Source organism: Papio anubis, chromosome 4 (assembly GCF_008728515.1).
Source record: "Papio anubis isolate 15944 chromosome 4, Panubis1.0, whole genome shotgun sequence".
Taxonomy (NCBI): Eukaryota; Metazoa; Chordata; class Mammalia; order Primates; family Cercopithecidae; genus Papio; species Papio anubis.
In genome coordinates this window covers 140,593,256-140,616,860 of record NC_044979.1, presented here as the reverse complement: position 1 = coordinate 140,616,860, position 23,605 = coordinate 140,593,256, and the positions used below count along the sequence as shown (strand labels likewise).

Here is a 23,605-nt window from a genome sequence, read left to right as displayed (position 1 = left end):
TTACCTCCAGAAAAAAGTATTCTTTGTTCTGTTTTTCTTCTTTTTGTTTTTGTTTTGAGATGGTCTCACCTTGTTGCCCAGGCTGGAGTGCAGTGGTTCAGTCACAGCTCACTGAAGCCTCCACCTCCCAGGTTCAGGTGATCCACCCACCTCAGCCTTCCAAGCAGCTGGGACTACAGGCATCCACTGCTGCGCTTGGCTAATTTTTCTTTTTTTTGAGACGGAGTCTCGCTCTGTCACCCATGCTGGAGTGCAGTGGCACGATCTCAGCTCATTGCAAGCTCCGCCTCCCGGATTCATGCCTTTCTCCTGCCTCACCCTCCTGAGTAACTGGGACTACAGGCGCCTGCCACCACGCCTGGCTAATTTTTTGTATTTTTAGTAGAGACGGGGTTTCACTGTCTAAGCCAGGATGGTCTCTATCTCCTGACCTCGTGATCCACCCACCTTGGCCTCCCAAAGTGCTGGGATTACAGGAGTGAGCCACCGCCCCCGGCCTGCGCTTGGCTAATTTTTCGTAGAGATGGGGGTGTGTTAGTCTGTTTTCATGCTACTGATAGACATACCTGAGAGTAAGCAATTTATAAAAGAACGAGATTTAATGGACTTTCCGTTCCACGCGACTGGAGAGGCCTCACAATCATGGCAGAGGCCAAGGAGGAGCAAGTCACGTCTTACATGTGCACCTGCTGAATCTTTACTTCCTGCTTTTCTGCTTGGATCACAGCATTCTGTTTGTTGAGCTGAATTGTAATACCTAGGTAATTGAATGGCTTAAAAGCTGGAGACAGGGAGGCATAGTCTTCTTGACCACTCCTCGCCCGTCTGTTCTTCCCTAAAAACTGAGGAGGTCATAGACAAAGATGAACTTCTGATTGCTAAGAGAGAACTGCCTTGTGGCGAGTATGAGTGCCACCTGATCCTGCATGTGTTGAAGGGTCAGCTTCTCCTGCGGCCACTTCGCTGAGAACCTGTAGACTGGTCTAGTTTATTTGGCTTTTCCTCAGCCCTAAAGGACTTTGGCTGGGAGATGAAATTAGAGGTGCCTTCAGGATGATTAGGATGCCCATCTGTGGGCCTAGAATTATCTTGAGAAATTACTATGCTGTAGAACTAGATCTGAAAGTATGGGGACCAAGGTTGGTTTTTTGGCTTTTTTTTTTTTTTTTTTTTTTTGAGACAGGGTCATCTGTTATCCAGGCTGGAGTGCAGTGGCATAATCTTAGCTCACTGCAACCTCTGCTTCCTGGGTTCAAGCACTTCTCGTGCCTCAGCCTCCTGAGTAACTGGGATTATAGGCATGTGCCACCATGCCCAGAAAATTTTTGTATTTTTAGTAGAGACAGTGTTTCGCCATGTTGGCCAGGCTGTTCTCGAACTCCTGACCTCAAGTGATCCATCCACCTTGGCCTCCCAAAGTGCTGGGATTACAGGCGTGAGCCACCGTGCCCAGCCGGGACTAACCTTTTAACAGAAGTTACCATTGAATGATCTTTTTAAAAATCTATGTTTTCTAATTCTGTAATTAAAAAGACTTTTTTTCTTGTCACACAGGTAATGTGCCAACATTGTGACAAAGTTTGAGAGTGGCATGTCTCACACATGGATGTGAACACCCAATCCTCACACTCATGAATTACAAAAGGATCCAAAAATAGACATTTTTAATTTAAAACAAGTATGTTTAAATTACTTAGCTTACTTTTTATTTATTTATTTTTTTTTGAGATGGAATCTCACACTGTTGTCTAGGCTGGAGTGCAGTGGTGTGATCTCTGCTCATTGCAACCTCCACCTCCCGAGTTCAGGCAATTCTCCTGCCTCAGCCTCCTAAGAAACTGGGATTACAAGCGTGCACTACCACGCCTGGCTAATTTTTAAATTTTTAGTAGTGATGGGGTTTCAGCATGTTGGTCAGGCTGATCTCGATCTCCTGACCTCATGATCTGCTGACCTTGGCCTCCCAAAAATGCCCAATGGCTTATTTTTATTAAATAACAGCTTTATTGAGATACTAATCATATCTAATCATATACTAATCATATGAAAGTCATCCTGTTAAATTATCCAATTAAGGGGTTTTTAGTATATTCACAAAGTTGTGCGACCATTGCCACAGTCAATTTTATATTTCAAGGTTCATCTGTGTTGTAGAATACATCAGTACCTAACTTCATTCCTTGTTTTTTTTTTTTTTTTTTTGATACCGCATCCTCCCCCTCAGGGTTCAAACGATTCTCCCACCTCAGCCTCCCAAGTAGATGGGATTACAGGCACGCACCATCATACCCTGCTAACTCTTTTGTATTTTTAGTAGAGATGGGGTTTCACTATGTTGACCGGGCTGGTCTCAGACTCCTGACCTCAAGTGATCTGCCCATCTCAGCCTCCCAAAGTGCTGGGATTACAGGTGTGAGCCACCGAGTCCGGCCAGCCCTGTTTAACTTCTTGAGGAGCCACCTAACTCTTTTCTGCAGTGGTTCCACCATTTTACATTCCAACCAGGAAGGTAGGAGACTTCCAGTTTCTCCACTTCCTTGCCAACACTTGTTATTGTGCCATAGTTTTGATTATAGCTATCCTAGTGGGTATAAAGTGGTATTTATTCATTATCACTAGTTATTTACAAAAAGAAAATCCTGCGCAGACCGACCCTGTTCCCCCAAACACACACTTTGTTTCTCCCCAGCTGAAACAGAACCGCATGAGGGAAAAAGGAAAGTGGAATCTCTGTGGCCCATCTTCAGGATCCACCACCAGAAAACCCGCTACATCTTTGACCTGTTTTACAAGCGGAAAGCCATCAGCAGAGGTAATTAGTCTCTCTTGGCCTTTCAAACTCGAGTCACTTTTGGAGTTACTGAGCTAACTACAATCCTTATTCTCACAACTTCTGCAAGTCATGGTTTTTCTTATCACTAAAAATAAAGGGGAGCCAATGTTGGCTGAGTTTTGTGTGTGTGTGTGTGTGGTTTTTTTTTTGAGATGGTGTCTCACTCTGTCACCCAGGCCTAGAGTGCAGTGGCACGATCTTGGCTCACTGCAAGCTCTGCCTCCTGGGTACAAGCGATTCTCCTGTCTCAGCTCCCAAGTAACTGGGATTACAGGCACCCGCCACCACACCTGGCCAATTTTTGTATTTTTAGTGAAGATGGGGTTTACCATATTGGTCAGCCTGGTCTCGAACTCCTGACCTCAGGTGATCTACCCGACTCAGCCTCCCAAAGTGCTGGAATTACAGGCATGAGCCACCACTGTTGGCTTTTTTTTTTTTTTTTTTTTGAGACGGAGTTTCGCTCTATCGCCCAGGCTGGAGTGCAGTGGCCAGATCTCAGCTCACTACAAGCTCTGCCTCCCGGGTTCACGCCATTCTCCTGCCTCAGCCTCCCAAGTAGCTGGGACTACAGGCGCCCGCCACCTTGCCCGGCTAGTTTTTTTTTTGTACTTTCTAGTAGAGACGGGGTTTCACCATATTAACCAGGATGGTCTCGATCTCCTGACCTCGTGATCCGCCCGTCTCGGCCTCCCAAAGTGCTGGGATTACAGGCTTGAGCCACCGCGCCCGGCCTTTTTTTTTTTTTTTTTAATGAAACAGGGTCTTGCTCTGTTCCCCAGGCTGGAGTGTAGTGGTACAATCATGGCTCACTGCAGCCTCAACCTTCTGGGCTCAGGGGATCCTCTCACCTCAACCTCCCGAGTAGCTGGGACTACAGGTGTGCACCACCCCACCCAGCTAATTTTTAAATTTTTTGTAGAGATGGACCCTTGCTATGTTGCCCAGGCTGGTTTAACTCAAGTGATCCTCTGGCGTTGGCTTCCAGAAGTGCTGGGATTACGCCACCTTGCCTGGCCTAAATACTTTTTTTTTTGGTTCCTCCTCCAAGGACTGTCCCACTGCAATACTGAATGCTTTTTTTTTTTTTTTTTTTTTTTTTTTTGAGATGGAGTTTCACTCTGTCACCCAGGCTGGAGTCCAGTGGCATGACCTCAGGTCAATACCACCTCTGCCTCCTGGATTCAAGCGATTCTCCTGCCTCAGCCTCCTGAGTAGCTGGGATTACAAGTGCCTGCCATCACGCCCAGCTAACTTTTGTATTTTTAGTAGAGACGGGGTTTCACCATGTTGGCCAGGCTGGTCTGGAACTCCTGACCTCAGGTGATCCGCCTGCCTCGGCCTCCCAAAGTGCTTGGATTGCAGGCATGAGCCACTGCACCCAGCCTGAATGCTCTTTTTGATCAAGGGTGGGGAAGGTTTTTAGACCATGGTCTGATGCTCTTTCCCCATCTTTTCGACAGAACTCTATGAATATTGTATTAAAGAAGGCTATGCAGATAAAAACCTGATTGCAAAATGGAAAAAGCAAGGGTATGAGAACTTGTGCTGCCTGCGGTGCATTCAGACAAGGGATACCAACTTCGGGACGAACTGCATCTGCCGTGTGCCCAAAAGCAAGCTGGAAGTGGTAATGTCTGACACACATGCTTGATGTTATTTTCAGCTCAAAAGCTCTAGTCGACTCCAAGGGATCTTACGATATTTGGTTGGGCTGGAATGTCGTTTTGTCCCTGAATATCCTGCTGGCTCTCCCTCGTGGGAGTGGGTCCCTTTGTTCAGGAATCCGTGTGAGGCAGCGTGTGGCTGTGAGTGTCTCTGTTAGGTCTGGGGCCAATCTCAACTCCACCTTTGGGCAAATTACTGAACCCCTTTCCTCACTTAGGAAATGGTAGTGAGGAGCCCTAATCCCGAGATGGTGGCAGGGTGACATCAGGGAAGGGTGGCCACTGAGTTCCTGTCCCTTTCCCTCAGTCCTCACAGTGATACTTTAACATTACCATCACTGTTTTTCCCCCCGCCCCCCGAGACGGAGTCTTGCTCTGTCGCCCAGGCTGGAGTGCAGCAGCGCCATGTTGACTCACTGCAACTTCTGCCTCCTGGGTTCAAATGATTCTCCTGCCTCAGCCTCCGGAGTAGCTGGGATTACAGGCGCCCGCCACCATGCCCGGCTAATTTTGTATTTTTAGTAGAGACGGGGTTTCTCCATGTTGGTCAGGCTGATCTGGAACCCCCAACCTCAGGTGATCTGCCCGCCTCAGCCTCCCAAAGTGCTGGGATTACAGGCATGAGCTACTGCGCCCAGCCTACTATTTCTTCTTTCAGAACTTTCTGTTCCAAGTACCACTCCTAGGCCAGGCACCTCAGGAGTGGTGCTGAGGGACAGGAGCTGAGCTCTATCCGGCCCCAGGCCCCTCTGAAAGGCAGCTGTGGCCTCGGCACACAGTTGTTGGCCCAGCTGGGAGATCAGGCCCCACGGCCCATCTGCCAGCCTGGCCTTCTTGTCCCCAGCTCCACACAGGTGCCTCTTCACACAGGTCCCTTCATGCTGCAGTGAGACAATGGAGAGCTGCGGCTGGATCTGAGGACTTGTGTACTGAGCAGTGGGGGCGAGCAAGGGCCGCCTCCCTGAGGAAGGACTAGGGTGTTGGTTTTCTGATGGAGGCAGGGAGGGGTGGCAGAGTGGCAGAAGCCACCCCTCCCCTGAGTGCCCACATTCCACAAGGGATCCACGTCGGGGGGCTGGTGGACTGGGGTGCTGCTTCAACCCAGTGGCCAAAACAGCCTGCTGTAGACTTACCTGGGTTTCATCAGAGGATCCTGTTTACTTAAACTACGGTCTTGCTCCTCCAAAAAAAGAACTGAAAAAGTAAAATAAACACAAGCCACTGTTCTAGGGCTTTCTGGCCAGCCAAGCATTGGGCCGCACCAGGCCTGGGGGACAAGACGCTTCTTTCTGGAGGGCTCTGGGCCAGAAGGGTGTAACTCAAGTGCATAGCCTCCTGCCCTCTTCCCCACCAGAGTGTCCCAGCCCAGAGGCTGCCCTGAAGTCCCCAAACAGTAGCAGAGCCACCTCTGCTTATTGCAGGGTCTGTCATGCTCACTTAGGGGAATAACGAGACTCATTCACACCGATTTCTTTTTCTTGATTGGCAAACGTGTGTTAGATTTGCATAACGTATTATAACTACACATACAGATGTAACCTTGGTATCAGTAGCAGCTGTTTCCACCTTCATGAGGGAGCCAAATTCTCGGTCCAGAGCTGTCACAGAAGGGTTTCTGAGGTGTGTCCCTATATGGCATGGTGGCAGAGGGTTGCCACGTATGTGAGCGTGCAGGGACGATTGTGGCGCAGTGGCATCATCTCAATGTCCTCCTCCATTGCAGGGCCGCATCATCGAGTGCACACACTGTGGCTGCCGTGGCTGCTCTGGCTGATGCTAGCGCTCTCCACCCTGGACTCTGGACTTCGCAGGTTCCTGCCTGTGGCGCCACCCCCTTCCTGGGAGCAGCGAGCAGTGCCCCAGGCCCAAGTTGGAGCACGGGTCTCTACGGGGAAGGCTTTGCTGTCCATCAGCTGTGATTTGTAAAAATAAAATCTTTAAACCTCTCGGGCCCCACGTCTATTCTTTCAGAGCATTGGCCTGTGGAACCCGGCAGGGCGGCACCAGGCCCCAGGGACCAGATGCCCCAGTCCCCTTGTGGTGTGTGAGGTGACACGCAAAGGTACTGGAGCTGGAAGACCCAAGGTGACATGCGAAAGTGGCTGGAGCTGCCCTTGGACCTGCTGGGAGTGCAGGCACCTCGGGCCTAGCATGTGTCCTCACACCAACACCCGTGACACACTGCAGCTGTTCCTCAGGGCCTGGCTCTTCCCCCAGGCAGGAGGTGACACCAGCTCACTTGTCCTGGGGCTCCCACAGAGCACTGAGGGCTGAGCACGCTGTTCAGCTGTGCTCCCATCACCTGCCCCCAAGGGCACATCCGTCCACATCAGCCTCCTTGCCAGTGTCCTGGTCCTCCTGGGGCTTGGTCCGGAACTTCTGCCAGGGGTGCAGGGTTTCCTCTGCGGGCATCACTGTCAACCACTGCTTGTAATAGGCTCGGAAGCCGTCAATCTTCGCCAGGTAGGTGTTCCTCCCTTGGTACTGGAATTACAAAAGCGAGGCTAGAATCACTCCTGTTACCTACAGCTAATCCCAAACCTCGGCAGCTGGCTCAGGCCTCAGGGAAGCTGGTAGCTGCCATTTTCCCTTCCAGGTGGCTGCAGGGGACAGGGCAGAAAAGCTGTGAACATGCACTATGGGAGTAGCTTACTTCAGAGAAACAGGTCCCAGCTGGGTACCCTGGGGCAGGCCCAGAGCCATCTGCCTAATAGCGTTCTTCCCAAACAGGCACTGCTGTGCTCCTCCATCCGCACTTACCACCCTACGCCCCCAAGCTAGAATCACTGGGTCCCACCTGCCTCCACAGCCTGCCGAGCCCCTCCCCCTCAAAGCCACCTCCCTCTGACCATCATCTCAACACTGCTGAGATAGGCTCCATGGAGATAGGGGGAAAAAAGAAAACACGCACCAGACAGAAACAGAGCTGGCGGGGGAATATACCAAAAAAAAAAAAAAAAAAAAAAAAAAAAAGCCAAAAAGTACTATCTGACATATAGCTACTACCACACGATGACAAAAGGTTTGGCCGGGTGCGGTGGCTAACGTCTGTAATCCCAGCACTTTGGGAGGCCGAGGCGGCAGATCACTTGAGGTCAGGAGTTCGAGACCAGCCTGGCCAGCATGGTGAAACCCTGTATCTACTAAAAATGCTGGATGTGGCGGTACATGCCTGTAGCCCCCAGCTACCTGGGAGGTTAAGGCAGGAGAATGGCTTGAACCCGGGAGGCGGAGGTTGCAGTGAGCTGAAATCACAGCACTGCACTCCAGCTTGGGCGACAGAGCAAGACTCCGTCTCAAAAAAGAAAAGGAAAGGTTTGACTCAAAAGACTGAACAATTCTAAACCTTAAGGTGCCGGCTAGAGCCTGAAAGCACAGAAAGCAAAACTCAACAGAATCACGAATATAAACAAGGCCACCATCGTGAGGGAATATGAGTACAGATGCTCCTGACACCATGGTTCCACCCCCAAAAACCCACCGTAAATCAAAAATCAATCTGGCTGGGCATGGTGGCTCACTCCTGTAATCCCAGTGCTTTGGGAAGCCGAGGCAGGTGGATTACACGAGCTCAGGAGTTCCAGACAGTTTAGGCAATATAGTGAAACCCTGTCTAAAAGATTAGCTGGGTATGGTGGTACATGCCTATAGTCCCAGCTCCTCAGGTGGCTAAGGTGGGAGGACTGCTTAAGCCTGGGAGGTCAAGGCTACAGTGAGCCATGATCATGCCACTGCACTCCAGCCTGGGCAACAGAGTGATTCTGTCTCTTTTTTTAAAAAAGAAAAAATTCGGAACAGCACGGGGGCTCACATCTGTAATCCCAGCACTTTGGGAGGCTGGGGTGGGTGGATCACGAGGTCAGGAGTTCAAGACAGCCTGGCCCAGATGGTGAAACCCCATCTCTACTAAAAAAAAAAAAAAATACAAAAATCAGTCGGGCGTGGTGGCAGGCGCCTGTAATCCCAGCTACTCGGGAAGCTGAGGCAGGAAAATCGCTTGAACTTGGGCGGCAGAGGTTGCAGTGAGCCAAGATAGCATCACTGCACCCCAGCCTGGGTGACAGAGTGAGACTCCATCTCATAAAAACAAAAGGAAAATGCATCTATTGCTGGCAACACAGCAGAGGGTCCTGACTTCATAATTATGCAAAAGTGACATACATTCAGTAGAAACTAACCCTTCACAAAGTCGATCCTTACAGAGTTACATCCTGATAAAACTATTGCAAAGTTGAAAAATCCTGTGTAGAACCATCTTTAAGTCGGGGACATCTGTCTGTGACTTAAATACGATATGCTTTAGGCCTGTGATAGTCTTGTGACTGTGGAGTTGAACCCCTAGTGAGCCCTACGCCAGCGGCAAGAGACAATCCACTAGGAAGATATGCACATGTAATCAATAAAAAACCAGTATCCAGAATGTGTGTGTGTGTGTGTGTGTGTATATGTGTGTATATATGTATAAAAACCCTGGAATCAATGAGAAAAGGCTCGCAACCAACAGTTTAAAGCACAGACACACAGTTTAAAAATGCCCAGCTATGCCTTCAGCCAGGCACAATCTCCACTGCTGTCCCACCCATTTGTAGGAAGCCCTCAAAATGGCATTCAGGTGTGACACCTGCACGGCATTCCTGACTCTGCACCTTCTGGCTGTGTGTGTCCCTGCCCATTTACTGGTCTCCGTCCCATCCGGGTTGTGCTCCAAGCCACAGTGGCTCTGGATGCTCCGGAGGTGCTCAGCACAGAGTGTGGCTCGATGGACCCAAAAGCCAAAACCCCAGAGCCTGATATCCTCAGAACAGCAGGAAGAGGCTGTGGCTGTAACAAAGCAGATTCCATGACTCTGCCCTGCTCCTGCTGATACAGGAGGCAGAAAGAAATTATTTGGGCAGATAGTAAGGGCAACAGAGTCCTTGGCAAATTTCCCTTTTAATATAAAGCAGCCTTCAAATAATTTCTTTTCTAACAAAGAGCAGCCTGAAAAGTCAAGCTGCAGACATAGATAAGCAAGCTGGAAGTTTGCAGGGGTATATGCTGGCAGCTGTGCCAATAGAAAAAGGCTACCTGGGAGCCAGCTTTGTTCAAGATGGGGGCCCCATCTTCCCTTCTTTTGTCGCCATGTGTACAATAAAGAACCAGGCAACATGGTGCTGGAAACCTTCGGCATAATAAAAGGTTAGGGTGGGGCGCCAGCTTTTATACGAGCTATGTAAATGGCACACCTGGTCCAACCAATCTTTTGTGTCCTTTGTAAATCAGACACCACCTCCTCAAGCTCATCTACAAAACCTCTGCATTTCATGGTGGAAGCGGCAACCCATTTCTCTGGCACCTCTGCTCTGCAGAGAGGTTTTTTTTTTTTTGAGACGGAGTCTCACTCGGTCACCCAGGCTGGAGTGCAGTGGTGCGATTTTGGCTCACTGCAAGCTTCACCTCCCGGGTTCATGCCATTCGCCTGCCTCAGTCTCCCAAGTAGCTGGGACTACAGGCGCCTGCCACCATGCCTAGCTAATTTTTTATATTAGAGACAGGGTTTCACCGTGTTAGCCAGGATGGTCTCAATCTCCTGACCTCATGATCTGCCTGCCTCAGCCTCCCAAAGTGCTGGGATTACAGGCATGAGCCACAGCGCCAGGCAAGAGCTCTTCTCTTTCACCTATTAAACTTCAGCTCTTAACCTCTTTTTTTTTTCTGTTTTTGAGACCGAGTCTCCATCTATCACCCAGGCTGGAGTGCAGTGGCACGATCTTGGCTCACTGCAACCTCTGCCTCTTGGGTTCAAGTGATTCTTGTGCCTCCTGAGTAGCTGGGATTACAGGTGCCCGCCACTACCCAACTAATTTTTGTATTTTTAGTAGAGACAGGGTTTCACCACGTTGGTCAGGCTGGTCTCAAACTCCTGACCTCAGGTGATCCACCTGCCTTGGCCTCCCAAAGTGCTGGGATTACAGGTGTGAGCCACATTGCCCGGCCTTAACCTCACTCTTTTTTTTCTTTTTTCTTTTTTTTGAGACAGAGTCACCAGATGCGGTGGGTCACACCTGTAATCCCAGCACTTTGGGAAGCCAAGGCGGGTGGATCACGAGGTCAGGGGTTCGAGACCAGCCTGGCCAACATGGTGAAACCCCGTCTCTACTAAAAATACAAAAATTAGCTAGGTGTGGTGGCGGGTGCCTGTAATCCCAGCTACTTGGGAGGCTGAGGCAGGAGAATCACTTGATCCCAGGAGGTGGAGGTTGCAGTGAGCCTAGAACCTATCATTGCATTCCAGCCTGGGTGACAGAGCAAGACTTTGTCTCAAAAAAAAAAAAAAAAAAAAGAGACGGAATCTTGCTCTGTAGCCAGGCTGGAGTGCAGTGGCACAATCTTGGCTGGTTCAAGCAATTCTCCTGCCTCAGCTGAGTAGCTGGGATTACAGGCACGCGCCACCACGCCCAGCTAATTTTTGTATTTTTAGTAAAGATGGGGTTTCACCATGTTGGCCAGGATGGTTTAAATCTCCTGACTTTGTGATCCACCCACCTTGGCCTCCCAAAGTGCTGGGATTACAGGCATGAGCCACCGTTAACCTCACTCTTTGTGTCCACATCCTTGATTTCCATGGAGTAAGACAAAAAATCTCAGTGATTCACCCCAGATAACAACGCCACTTCACTGCCTGTCCAGTTCCTGAGCAAGCAATAACCTGTTTGGAGTAACTGGCAATGTGCAGGTGCTGGGGACCCAGATGAGCACAGCAGACAGCCTCTGCCTCCAGAAGCCTGATACAGGGAAGGCCAGGGCTGCCCATGAGCACGTGACCTGAGACTATAGGACACGGCATAAAGGAACAGAGCTGGGGGAGGGGAGACTTTCACCCCAGGTCAGAGCGGCAGCCAGCTTGGCATCTCTGAGGGCCATGTAAGCAGAGACCTCCAGGAGAAAGAGCCCACCACATGAAAGTGGGTGTCACCCAAGGCAGCGGGAACTCCAATCCCGAGGCAGGCAAGAGGCTGGTGGCCTTTGGGAACTGACGGAAAGCCACTGGGATGGACAGAGGCAGCAAAGGGAAGGCTGGCCTGAGACTTGAGATGAGCCATGTGGACAGGGACTCAGGCTGTGGTCTACAGACTTGGGGACTGCTCCTAAGAGAAGCTGCTGGACAGTTTCAAGCATGAGAACACAATCCCAAGGGCCAGAACCAGGGTTGGGTGGTGGCGGGGGTTAGAAATGGTGAAGGAGCTGATGAGCTTGAGCTTGGGGCACACACCCGGTCAAAGGTCGGAGGGTACTGGGCTGCAAACTCCAGCTGGCGGATGACCACTTCGTTCACTGGGACCCTGTTCTGCTTCATGTCTTTCAAGATGTTGATGAGATAGGTGTAGTCCAGCTTCCTGACGGCCGCGTTGATGAGGGCGCTGTAGATGTGAGTGTTGGGGGTCACCTGGGACTTCTAGAACACAGGGACATCATAGAATCAGCAAGATGATGGCAGCCATTGGGACCCAGCAGCTCCCACCCTCTGTCAATCAAGCTGGCTCCTGGGACCAGCGGCCACAGCCAGCAAGGCAAACCCGGCAGCAACGATGGGCTGAATGTCCCTCTCCAGCAGGAAAGCCAAGCCTAGCCCTTCTGCTCAGCCCTAAAGAAGCTGCAGAAAAGGACACCCGTGCTGCTCTCAGACACCGACTGACTCAGGCAGAAAATGATGCGGGAGACACCACCTCCTCGCTCCCTGGGGTGGGTTTCCCCATGATGCATGGTCACCAGGTGGTGGTCAGCCTAGAAAAGCGTGAGTCTTGGCTAGGTGAGCCCGGCAGGGTCCAGGAAAACAGCCCGAGGGTGATGGACCTGGGGGACCCCGACAACGCAGGACGCAGCCTCTGCTGTGGTCGGATGAAATCCACGCAGCACGGCCGGGCGCGGTGGCTCAAGCCTGTAATCCTAGCACTTTGGGAGGCCGAGACGGGCGGATCACGAGGTCAGGAGATCGAGACCATCCTGGCTAACACAGTGAAACCCTGTCTCTACTAAAAAATACAAAAAAATAGCCGGGCGAGGTGGTGGGCGCCTGTAGTCCCAGCTACTCGGGAGGCTGAGGCAGGAGAATGGCGCAAACCCGGGAGGCGGAGCTTGCAGTGAGCTGAGATCCGGCCACTGCACTCCAGCCTGGGCGACAGCGCGAGACTCCGTCTCAAAAAAAAAAAAAAAAAAAAAAGAAGTCCACGCAGCACTTCCAATGGGGGCTAGGTGGGAGGCACAGCAGATCTCGGGGGCTTTGAAAACCACCCACGGCTCCCCAGGAATTCTGAGAATCCCTGCCATACCTCTAGAGTGTTGGGGCCGAGGCCTGTCCCCAGCCCTCAGTGTCACCCCACGGCCACCTTCTTCCAGACGGGAACATCCGTGCATCTCTACGCCCAGCCCTGAAGCACTCTCCGGGGTCTGCTTCCCCCAAAATGGGACCGAAGACCATTCTACACCAGAAGCTCATCAACCCCACTCTCTTTGCCCCTATGCACAGTTCATCCAAGTTGGGGGCTTGAGGGACCCCTGCTCCCCCAAACTTTCCTCCTGAGCTGCAGAGTGCTCCTCAGGACCACGGGCGTCCTGCCCAGGCCCAGGTCCACTCACCTTCATGTCTGTCAGCAGCTGCAGACCATCCTTTGGCCTGTGGCACCCGATGGCCAGGTTGCAGAATGTCTGCAGGTTGGGGACAAGGCCCCTCTTCGCCAGGACTGGCAACAGCGCCTTGGCCCCCTCCAGGTCTCCCAGCTTGCTCTTCTTTCTCACCAGCGTGTTAAAGAATGTCAGGTCGGCCTCCACCTGGTGTTTGTCCAGGAGCGCCAGCAGCAAGGACTCCGCAGGACTCCCGGACTCCACCACCTCGGCCAGTAGCGTGAGGGTCCTGATGTCAGGCTGCTGCCTATGCTCTGCCATCTTGCTCAGGAAGCCCTCCAGGCCCCCTATTAAGGCCAGCCTGTCAGCTGGGGTGCTCACTGTTCCAAAGGAGACCACGGTGGGGGGAACGGCCCCAGGGGTCAGGAGATTGACTTCTAGCTCCACGGGAGGTGGCTTCAGGGCCACAGGGGGCAGGGCCACTGTATGGCTGGGCTCTGCCTTGGTTTCCACCTCTGGCTGGGCCTTGCCGGGCACTCTGGCTTCCTGAGGCTCTGGAGGCTCAAGAGCCTGAGAAGGTTCCAGAAACAGCTGCCTCTCCAGGGCCTCCACGTGTAGCACAGCTGACATGCGGTTGCCTGCCTTGGCCTGGGCTGTCCTCCTTGGTCGCTGCCTGCCCACTGGGGGCTGAAGCACGGTTGCCTCCTCACTGGGCTTCAGAAGCAGCTCTGAGGCTACCTGGGGGTCCCCTAGGCCACAGTCCCGAGCTGCTGCCAACAGCAGGTTGTAGTTGTCCCGGCTCGGCTGTAGCCCCAGACTCAGCATCAGCCGCCACACCTGCCAGGGAGGACAAACGTCAGCTCAGTGCTCCTGTTCAGCAGCTGGGCGCAGGGCTCACACCCGGAATCCCAGTGCCCCGGGAGTTTTAGATGGAAGGATCCCTTGAGAGCAGGAGTTCCAGACAAGACCGAGCAAAATAGCAAGACCCTGCCTCAAAAAAATAGGCCAGGCGTGGTGGCTCACACCTGTAATCCCAGCACTTTGGCGGGTGGATCATGAGGTCAGGAGATTGAGACCATCCTGGCTAACACGGTGAAACCCCGTCTCTATTAAAAATACGAAAAATTATTAATAGAGAAAAATTAGCCGGATGTGGTGGCGGGCGCCTGTAGTCCCAGCCACTTGGGAGGCTGAGGCAGGAGAATGGCGTGAACCCGGGAGGAGGAGCTTGCAGTGAGCCGAGATCGCGCCATTGCACTCCATCCTGGGCGACAGAGCAAGACTCTATCTCAAAAAAATAAATAAATAATTTAAAAAAAGCTTTCCAGCCGGGAGCTGTGGTTCACGTCTGTAATCCCAGCACTTTGGGAGGCCCAGGCGGGCAGATCACATGAGGCCAGGAGTTCAAGACCAGCCTGATCAACATGGTGAAACCCTGCCTCTACTAAAAATACAAAATTAGCTGGGCGTGGTGACATGCACCTATAATCCCAGCTACTCGGGAGGCTGAGGCAGGAGTATCACTTGAACCCAGGAGGCAGAGGTTGCAGGAGGCTGAGATCACGCCATTGCACTCCAGCCTGGGCGAGAGTAAGACTCCATCTCAAAATCAATGAATGAATGAATGACTCCTCGGTTGCACCTGCAGAAGTGCTAGTGGGCTGTGGAAGGGTTGAACAAGTCCCCAGGTGAGTGTTCGGCAGGCTTTCAGGGAAGGTGAGTTTAGAGGGGCTGAGCCTACTGCAAAGCAAGGTGGGAGAGGCGGGAGCCACCCTCATTGCGCCTCTAAGGGCCTCCTCTCCCTGCCATCTGTAGAACGGAGGCTACAGTGGCTGCTGGGTTTTCAGAAAAGAGCACAAATATAAAAATACTCAGCACAGGGCCATCATGGGTGCTCACAGGATCACCATTTTGCACCTCTTGCACCAGGGAAGCAGGGCAGGAAGGTGGGGTGGGAGGGACATACCTGGAGGGCGTACCGGAAGCCCGTCTTCTTGTCTTGGATGCAGCCCATAAGCAGGAAACTGAAAGTCTCCTCTGTGACAATGTGCCCTTTGTGGATGATTTCCTGGGGGAGGGAACAAAGAGGTCCCATTGAGAACCTGCAGCAGGCTGGGCGTGATGGCTCATGTCTGTAATCCGAGCACATTGGGAGGCCAAGGCAGGAGGATCACTTGAGGCCAGGAGTTTTGAGACCAGCCTGGGCAACATAACAAGACCCTGTCTCTACACTCGGATAGAGAACACCCCTTCTAGGAAGCCTTCCCTCGAGTGCACAAAGCAGGACACAGCACACAGCGGCACACACAACCTCCAGCAGGGTCTCATCAGATCTGTCTGTGAACCCCAGTGCCTAGTACCGGCTGTCTCACCCTCTCTGAGCCTTCCTGCATGAGGAGAGACAGACACCACAGCCCCGCCCCCGCCACGTGGTACCAGCCCCACAATGGGGAGCAGGATGGCAGGTGAAGCCCCCCACCTTGAACACATCAAGGCACATTCTAAGGTCTGCACACTTGGCAGCCATCTTCAGCAGCGCGTGGTACGTTTTCAAGTTGAGTTCGATGTTTTTGGCCTGCAGCTGCTGCCGGAGCTTCAGGGCGCTCTGCAGAGCCGAGTCCTTCCAGGGGGACTCGGCACAGACGTTGAACAGGGCCGTGTAGGTGGCGTCTGAGGGCTCCAGGTCCCGCTTTTTCATCTGTGGAGATGGAAGCAGCTCAGTGGTGGCCTGGGATCAGCTGGACGCACAGGTGAGCAGCCGCCTCAGAGGAGGCTGAGGCTGGAGAGGACCCCATTACTGCATACACCAGGCCAGGCTCTAAGGCAGAGCCATGGGACACATCAGTGCCCAGCTCTCCAAACTCAGACACATTGAAGGGACTCTGAAAACTGAGCCCACACCCCCATATGTACCAAACAGAAGCTATCCTGCCCTGGGCACCTGTCAGCCCACTCCAGGCCTGGGGTCCTGGCAGCAAGGTCTTCCTGATGCCCCACCTTCAGGCCACTCAGTCAAGGGGGAAAGGGGCTATAGTGCTTACTACCTGAGGGTTCCTGGGCAAGTTAGCGCTTCCTTGTGAAAATGGGGATGACACCATCACCTTGAAACCAGGGATGCCTGTGGCAAGTGGGAGGGTGCACTGCAGTGCTCTAGGGGTGGCCCCGAACCACTGGCACAATGCACATTCTCAGGGCCACCTCATCTGGTGAGTCACAAGCCCCGGAGGTGAGTGACACTCAGCTTATTGAGCCTCCGGGGGACTAAGGCAGGTGCTCAGGGTTGACAATCCCTGGTGAAGCCTAGCACTTGCAAATGCCCAGAGAAGGGTCATCTGGTCGAGGGCAGGTGACAGGCGGCTCAGTGGCAAAAAGAACCCTGCTAGAGTCAGGCCATTTGGGGCTCAAATCTCAGCCCTGGTGCATTCAAGTGGGGTGGCCTTGGACATGTCCTTTCATCTCTCTGTGCCTCAGTTTCCTTATCTGAAAAGCAAAGATGGCAGTCCCTACTTTGAGAATGATGTAGGCTCTGCGTGTATTGCTGCACTCCACAGAGGTGCACTGACAACTCGCTACCCGCCCAGCACCAGCCCTGGGGTTAGCAGAGCGGGCACAGCCTGTCCTTACTGAGCTGACACTCGAGAAGGCAGACACACTGCAGGTGAGTTACCAAAAACAGTAACAAGGCTGGGTGCTGTGGCTCACGCCTATAATCCCAGCACTTTGGAAGGCTGAGGGGGGCAGATCACCTGAGGTCAGGAGTTCGAGACCAGCCCAGCCAACATGGCGAAACCCCGTCTTCTATAAAAAATACAAAAAAATTAGCCATGTGTGGTGGTAGGCACCTGTAATCCCAGCTACTCGGGAGGCTGAGGCAGGAGAATTGCTTGAACCTGGGAGGTGGAGGTTGCAGTGAGCCGAGGTTGTGCCACTGCACTCCAGCCAGGCTGACAGAGCCAAGACTCCTGTCTCAAAAAAATAAATAAAATAAAATAAAATAAATAAAAACAATAAAAATATTTTTTTCTTTTTTGTTTGAGATGGAGTCTCAGTCTGTCACCAGGCTGGAGTGCAGTGGCATGATCTCGGGTCACTACAACCTCTACCTCCTGGGTTCAAGTGATTCTCCTGCCTCAGCCTCCCGAGTAGCTGGGACTACGGGTGCGTGCCACCATACCTGGTTAATTTCTGTATTTTCAGTAGAGACAGGGTATCATCATGTTGGCCAGGATGGTCTCAATCTCTTGACCTCATAATCTGCCCACTTTGGCCTCCCAAAGTGGTGGGATTATAGGCGTGAGCCACCGCACCCGGCCAAAACTAATAGTTTTTTAAAGTGGATGTAATCAGCCAGGCACAGTGGCTCTTGCCTGTAATCCCAGCACTTTGGGAGGCCAAGGTGGGTGGATCACTTGAGGTCAGGAGTTCGAGACCAGCCTGGTCAACAAGGTGAAATGCTGTCTCTACTAAAAATACAAAAAAATGAGCCGGGCGTGGTGGCATGTGTGCCTGTAGTCCCAGCTACTCGGGAGGCCGAGGCATGAGAATTGCTTGAGCCTCGGAGGCGGAGGTTCCAGTGAGCCGAAGTCACACCACTGTACTCCAGCCTGGGCGACAGAGCGAGACTCTGTCTCCAGGAAAAAAAAAAAAAAAAAAAAAAAGAGGCGCAGATGCAGTGGCTGGGCTGTGGCCTATAATCCCAGCACTTTGGGAGGCCAAGGCGGGTGGCTGGGGTTAGAGACCAGCCTGGACAACACAGCACAATCCCACCTCTATAAAAAATTTAAGAATTAGACAGATATGGTGCTACACACCTGTACTCACAGCTACTGACGAGGCTGAGGCAGGAGGAACTCTTGAGCCAAGGAGTTGGGGGCTGCAGTGAGCTATGATTGCACTCCAGCCTAGGCGATAGAGTGAGGCTACCTCTCTCTCTCTTTTTTTTTTTTTTGAAGGGAAAAAGAAAGGGAACATGGGGACCACTGCAGTCCAGGCAGGTGCTAGAGGGCTTTCCACGTCATCTCGTTTATCACCCACAATCACCATCATTTTAAGGAGGTGACTGAGGCCAGGGAGGTGAAGTCACCTGCCCAGTGTAAAGCACTAGCAAGCAGCACACTCGGGATCCGCCCCCAGCTTTTCAGAGCCTTGCCCCTGCTGCCCCGCGCTCACACACACCTGGTTGTAGAGCTTGAAGGCCTTCTTCAGGTAGCCGACCCGCCCGCAGCCCCCGATCAGCACCGTGTAGTTGCTCTCCATGGGCTGCAGTCGCTCCTCCTTCAGCATCTGCCTCTCAAACAGGTCCAGCGCTTCGACCAGCTGCAGGGAAGAGGCAATAGGGCAGGGGCTCAGAACCGCCCCAGAGACCCTCAGCAGAGAGAGGGAGGCTGAGGCTGAGGGACGCTCCTGAGACAGTGCAGGACGGCGGCCCTGCGTGACTGCAAACCCCCTGGGCCCCTGGCTGTCTCTGCCTCATCCCTCCCCTCACAACATTTCCCCGGTAAAGCCTCAGTTCGTTCCTTTATTCCTTCATTATTTTCATCTATTCATTCAAACAATAATTACTGAGTGCTTCAATGAGCCAGACAAGGTCTATCCACTGCAGATATAGCTGGGAACAAGAGGGCGCTCCTTCTTGGAGCTCATGTTCCGGTGTGGAAAGTCAGACATGAGGCTGGGCGCGGTGGCTCACATCTGTAACCCCAGCACTTTGGGAGGCTGACGTGGGCAGATCACAAGGTCAGGAGTTCGAGACCAGCCTGGCCAACATGGTGAAACCCCGTCTCTACTAAAAATACAAAAATTAGCCAGGTATGGTGGCGCGCAGCTGTAATCCCAGCTACTTGGAAGGCTAAGGCAGGAGAATTGCTTGAACCTGGGAGGCAGAGGCTACAGTGAGCCAAGATTGCACCACTGCACTCCGGCCTGGGTGACAGAGCAAGACTCTGTCTCAAAAAAAAAAAAAAAACAACAAAAAGACAGACATGAAATGGGATAAGAAAGACATACAACATATCAAGTGATGACAGGTGCTACAAACAAAACTAAAGCAGGGGCAGGGTGTAATGGCTCATGCTTGTAGTCCCAGCATTTCAGGAGACCAAGGCGGACAGATCACCTGAGGTCTGGAGTTTGAGACTAGCCTGGCCAACATGGAGAAACCCCATCTCTACTAAAAATACAAAAATCGGCCAGGCGTGGTGGCACACGCCTGTAATCCCAGCTACTTGGGACACTGAGGCAGGAGAATCGCTTGAATTCCCCAGGAGGCAGAGGCTGCAGTGAGCCAAGATCGTGCCGCTGTACTCCAGCCTGGGCGACAGAGTGAGATCCTGTCTTAACAACAAAAAAAAAACGTAAAGCAGGGAGTGCCAGAAGGGTGTGGAGGATTCACTTTTCCTTTTTTTTTTTTTTTTTGAGACAGATTCTTGCTCTGTGACTCAGGCTGGAGTCCAGTGGTAAGATCAGCTCAGTGCAACCTCCATCTCTACAAAAAAAAAAATACAATAAAATAAAACTGTGGCAGAGGATGGCAAAGGGCAGTGATACTTACAGCCATAAGGCTGGTAGTTCACAGGGTAGGCCCAAAACTTAGAGGCTGGGAAGGTCAGGCGACCCCTTGCAAAACACTGAGCCGCCAGGGGTAAGAAGCCAGGAGCCGCAGAACCAAAGCGCCCCTCACCTTCCCTTCCTTGATCAGGCGTTTGCACTGCAAGAAGTACCAGTACGGGGTGTTTCTCCGGCCTTGCCATAATTTGGGCTCCGGTTCCTCTGGCTCCTCTCTCTGTTCCCTGAACCGCAGGTTATGGAACTGGGCTGTGGATTTGTGGAATAGTCTCCGGGAGGAGTATTTGTCAGAGAGGGTCCCAAAACTCTCCTCCTCCTCCTCGTCTTCTTCCTGCATGGCCGTGGAGTTGGAGTGGCTCGGGTCAGAGCCCAGGCTGCCCGTGTTCTCCGGGTGCTCCTGGCCGAGGGGCAGCTGAGAGGAGGAGCTGCTGAAGGCCGCCCACACTGGCCGCATCAGCCCCTCCCTGCCTCCCGCCCACCTGGCGCTACAGGGATCCAGGTGTTGCAGGACGAACAGTCCCATGGGGCGGGCCCTGGAGAACAGTCTAGTGAGCCTCATGAGGTTCATTTCTGGCTTTCCGGTCCCTCCAGGGCCTGGAATATATCAGGAAAAGTAAGAGAGTCAACTCAGTTCCTAGTCACAAAAGGCAGAAAGAAAGAAGTGCTTAGAAGTATGGGCCCAGGCTGGGCGCGATGGCTCATGCGTGTAATCCCAGGACTTGGGGAGGTCGAGGCCAGCATATCACTTGAGGTCAGGAGTTTGAGACCAGCCTGGCCAACATGGTGAAACCCTGTCACTATGAAAAATACAAAAATTAGCCAGGCATGGTGGTTTTTACAGCCAGGTGCGCCTGTAAACCCAGCTACTCAGGAGACTGAGTCAGGAGAATCACTGGAACCCAGGAGATGGAGCTTGCAGTGAGCTGAGATTGCACCACCATACTCCAGCCGGGTGACAAAGTAAGACTCTGTCTCAAAAAAACCAAACCAAACCAAACAAACAAACAAAAAAAAGAACAGGCCAGGAACGGTGGCTCATGCCTGTACTCCCAGCACTTTGGGAGGCCAAGGTGGGCAGATCAGTTCAAGACCAGCCTGGTGAAACTCCATCTGTACTAAAAATAGAAAAAAAATGAGCTGGATGTGGTGCTACATGTCTAATCCCAGCTACTCAGGAGTCTGAGGTAGGAGAATCACTTGAACCCAGGAGACCGAGCTTGCAGTGAGCTGAGATCACGCCACTGCGCTCCAGCCTGAGTGACACAGTGAGACTCTGTACCAGAAAAATAATAATAATAATAAATAAAATAAGAAGTATGGGCCCAAAGGTTAGAAAGCCTAGGTTCAGGTCAGACATAGCTCACTGCAGCCTCACCCTCCTGTGCTCAAGCGATCCTCCCATTTCAGCCTCCTGAGTAGCTGGAACGACAGGTGCGTGCCACCACGCCTAATTTCATTTTTTGGTCGAGACGGGGTCTTGCCATGTGCCCAGGCTGGTCTCGAACTCCTGGACTCAAGCAATCCTCTCACCTTGACCTCCCAAAGCACTGGGATTATAGGAATGAGCCACCATGCCCAGCCTAAAATATTTTGAAGTCTGGTTATATTAGAAGGTTGCCATTGGAAAAGTCTCACAAGTGATGGCAGATTGAACAGATTAAAAACTAGGCCCAGCAGGCCAGGAGCGGTGGCTCATGCCTGTAATCCAGGAACTTTGGGAGGCAAAGGTGGGTGGATCACCTGAGGTCAGGAGTTCGAGACCAGCCTGACATGGTGAACCCCATCTCTACTAAAAATACAAAAATTAGCTGGGCATGACAGCATGTCCCTGTAATCCCAGCTACTCGGGAGGCTGAGGCAGGAGAATCACTTGAACGTGGGAGGCAGAGGTTGCAGTGAGCCAAGATAGCGCCATTGCACTCCAGCCTGAGCAACACAGCAAGACTCTGTCTCAAAAAAACCAACAACGACAACAAACAAAAAACTAGGCCCAGCAAGGGGAGAGACTTGCTGGGGTCCTGCAGCAGTGCAGTGGGTGAGACTGGCCAGTTTGGGCTGGGCTGGCTTAGAACTCAGGTCCATGTAACGTATGGACAGACTCTCCTGACCAGCACCTTTGTGAAACTAGTGCAGGAGGCCTTTATCATTCTGCATCTGGCAAGCCCTGCCACTCCTTCTTACAAGCATGGTGTTTATGTAATTTTCTTTTTATGGGAATGGGGTCTTCATGTTGCCCAGGCTGGAGTGCAATGGCACAGTGGCAAACGCACAATCACTGCAACCTCCAACTTCTGGGCTCAAGTGATCCTCCTACCTCAGCCTCCCAATTAACTAGCATTACTGGTGCACACCACCATACCCAGCTAATTTTTTGTAGAGATGTAGTCTCCCTATGTTGCCAGGTTGGTCTAGTACTCCTGGCCTCAAGCAATCCTCCAGCCTTGGTCTCCCAAAGTGTTGGGATTGCAGGCGTAAGCCTCCATGCCCTGCCTTATGTGCATTAATTACAATACACAGAATTACAAAACAAAAAGCAATGATATTGAAATGGCATCAAAATGCTTTAAAAACAAATTTCTGCTATACTAGCATAGATGCTTATTTTCAATGCATTAAATAACAAGACCCTACAATAATTTCAAAGCAGTAATGAATGTAAGTGACAGCTTAAGATACCACCTTGTAGTTGCTGCACAAACTGTTTTTTTTTTTGAGTCTCACTCTGTCGCCAGGCTGGAGTGGGGTGGTGCCATCTCGGCTCAATGCAACCTCTGCCTCCCGGGTTCAAGCGATGCTCATGCCTCAGCCTCCCAAGTAGCTGGGATTACAGGCACGCACCACCACTCTCGACTAATTTTTATATTTTTAGTAGAGACGGGGTTTTGCCATGCTGTCCAGCCTGGTCTTGAACTCCTGACCTCAAGTGATCCTCCTGCCTCGGCCTCCTAAAGTGCTGGAGTGACGGGTGTGAGCCATCACGCCTGGCCCTGCACAAACTCTTATCTGGAACTATCATTTACACTCACCCCAACTTGAAATTATGACACAGTTTCAGGCACTGCTAAGGCTGCTCCAGCAATTGGGAAAGGAAATGCTAAATTTCACAGAGAAAATAGGGGTGTCATTTTGTTCCTACACAATTTCATTACCCCACCCTGGTTAGAAAACCCTGAATTAGACCATACAGTGGCTCATGCCTGTAATCCCAGCACTTTGGGAGGGCCAGGCGAATCGATCGCTTGGGGCTTGGGGCTAGGAGTTCAAGACCAGCCTGGGCAACATAGCAAGGCCCCCATCTCCACAAAAATTAAAAATAAAAATTTAAAAATTAGCCAAGCGTGGTGGTGCAGCTACTCAAGAGGCTGAGGTGGGAGGATCGCTTGAGCCTGAGAAGTTGAAGCTGCAGTGAGCTATGATCGTACCGCTGTACTCCAGCCTGGGCCACCTAGCGAGAAAAGAAAAAACCCTGAATTAGAGACACGCTGTGGCCGTCCTTCTTCGGAGAGACCCGCCCCTCCTCAGACGCCTACCCGGACCCTCAGGCCAACGCCGACCCCTCTCCACACAGACTTTTGCAGCCTCAGTTTCCCTCCTCGGACGCCCCTGGCTCCAATCCTGGTTCGGGCACTTCCTTCCCCTCTGGCGTGTCTCTGCCCGGATCCCGGGGTTCCTGCGAGGATCACATAAGAACTCACTTGAAGTGTCCGGCGCAGTGCACTCCGACGGAGCTCTCTACCCGATCCCCGCGACGGACCCCGCTCTCCCAAGGGTCACCCTCTCCCCTGACGCGCAAGCGCAGCCCGCGTCGCCGACACACGCGGCTGGTTTCAGGTTTCCGGCGAGACTAGGCCGGCGTTCGGCTGGCGGCTAGCCGGGACTAGCGGAGCGGCGGGACTCCGCGCTCGATTGGCAGTGCCTGGACAGGCGCAAGAACCGGCGC

The 23,605-nt window shown here is 52.2% G+C and overlaps 2 protein-coding genes and 1 non-coding gene across 7 annotated transcripts in view; 1 reads left to right on the top strand and 2 right to left on the bottom strand.

The window, feature by feature from the left end:
- The window catches only part of BUD31 (BUD31 homolog), a 10,194-nt gene extending 3,745 nt beyond the window's left edge, over window positions 1-6,449 (top strand). For all 3 annotated transcript variants that reach the window (XM_003895742.4, XM_009202622.4, XM_009202621.3), the window contains exons 4-6: window positions 2,690-2,812; window positions 4,297-4,463; window positions 6,224-6,449. In XM_003895742.4, the coding sequence (XP_003895791.1) occupies window positions 2,690-2,812; window positions 4,297-4,463; window positions 6,224-6,274 (341 nt within the window). In that variant the 3' untranslated portion in view covers window positions 6,275-6,449. The remainder of the gene's footprint in view (window positions 1-2,689; window positions 2,813-4,296; window positions 4,464-6,223) is intronic.
- LOC116274805 lies at window positions 1,545-1,648 on the bottom strand. Its single transcript, XR_004183578.1, has one exon. It is a non-coding gene; the product is annotated as a small nucleolar RNA U13 (small nucleolar RNA).
- PTCD1 (pentatricopeptide repeat domain 1) lies at window positions 5,969-23,591 on the bottom strand. 3 transcript variants are annotated; one of them, XM_009202620.4, is made up of 9 exons: window positions 23,361-23,503; window positions 23,088-23,110; window positions 19,781-20,259; window positions 18,277-18,417; window positions 15,581-15,799; window positions 15,068-15,169; window positions 13,117-13,938; window positions 11,753-11,935; window positions 5,969-6,984 (listed from the first exon to the last, which is right to left on the bottom strand). In XM_009202620.4, the coding sequence occupies exons 3-9, from the start codon at window positions 20,231-20,233 to the stop codon at window positions 6,799-6,801; spliced, it is 2,106 nt and encodes a 701-aa protein (XP_009200884.1). In that variant the 5' UTR covers window positions 20,234-20,259; window positions 23,088-23,110; window positions 23,361-23,503; the 3' UTR covers window positions 5,969-6,798. The 3 variants fall into 3 exon arrangements, with proteins under 3 accessions (XP_009200884.1, XP_003895784.1, XP_009200883.1); XM_003895735.3 differs by lacking the exon at window positions 23,088-23,110 and having other exon boundaries at window positions 23,361-23,591; XM_009202619.2 differs by lacking the exons at window positions 23,088-23,110; window positions 23,361-23,503 and adding an exon at window positions 23,196-23,345.
- Window positions 23,592-23,605: the final 14 nt, after the last annotated feature.

Coding starts and splice junctions, on each gene's coding strand:
- PTCD1 (XM_003895735.3), bottom strand. CDS start 20,233: ATGAACCTCATGAGGCTCACTAGACTGTTCTCCAGGGCCCGCCCCATG. Junction 18,418..19,780: donor GCCTGATCAAGGAAGGGAAG/GTGAGGGGCGCT, acceptor TCTTCCCTGCAG/CTGGTCGAAGCGCTGGACCT. Junction 15,170..15,580: donor TGTGCCTTGATGTGTTCAAG/GTGGGGGGCTTC, acceptor TCCCTCCCCCAG/GAAATCATCCACAAAGGGCA.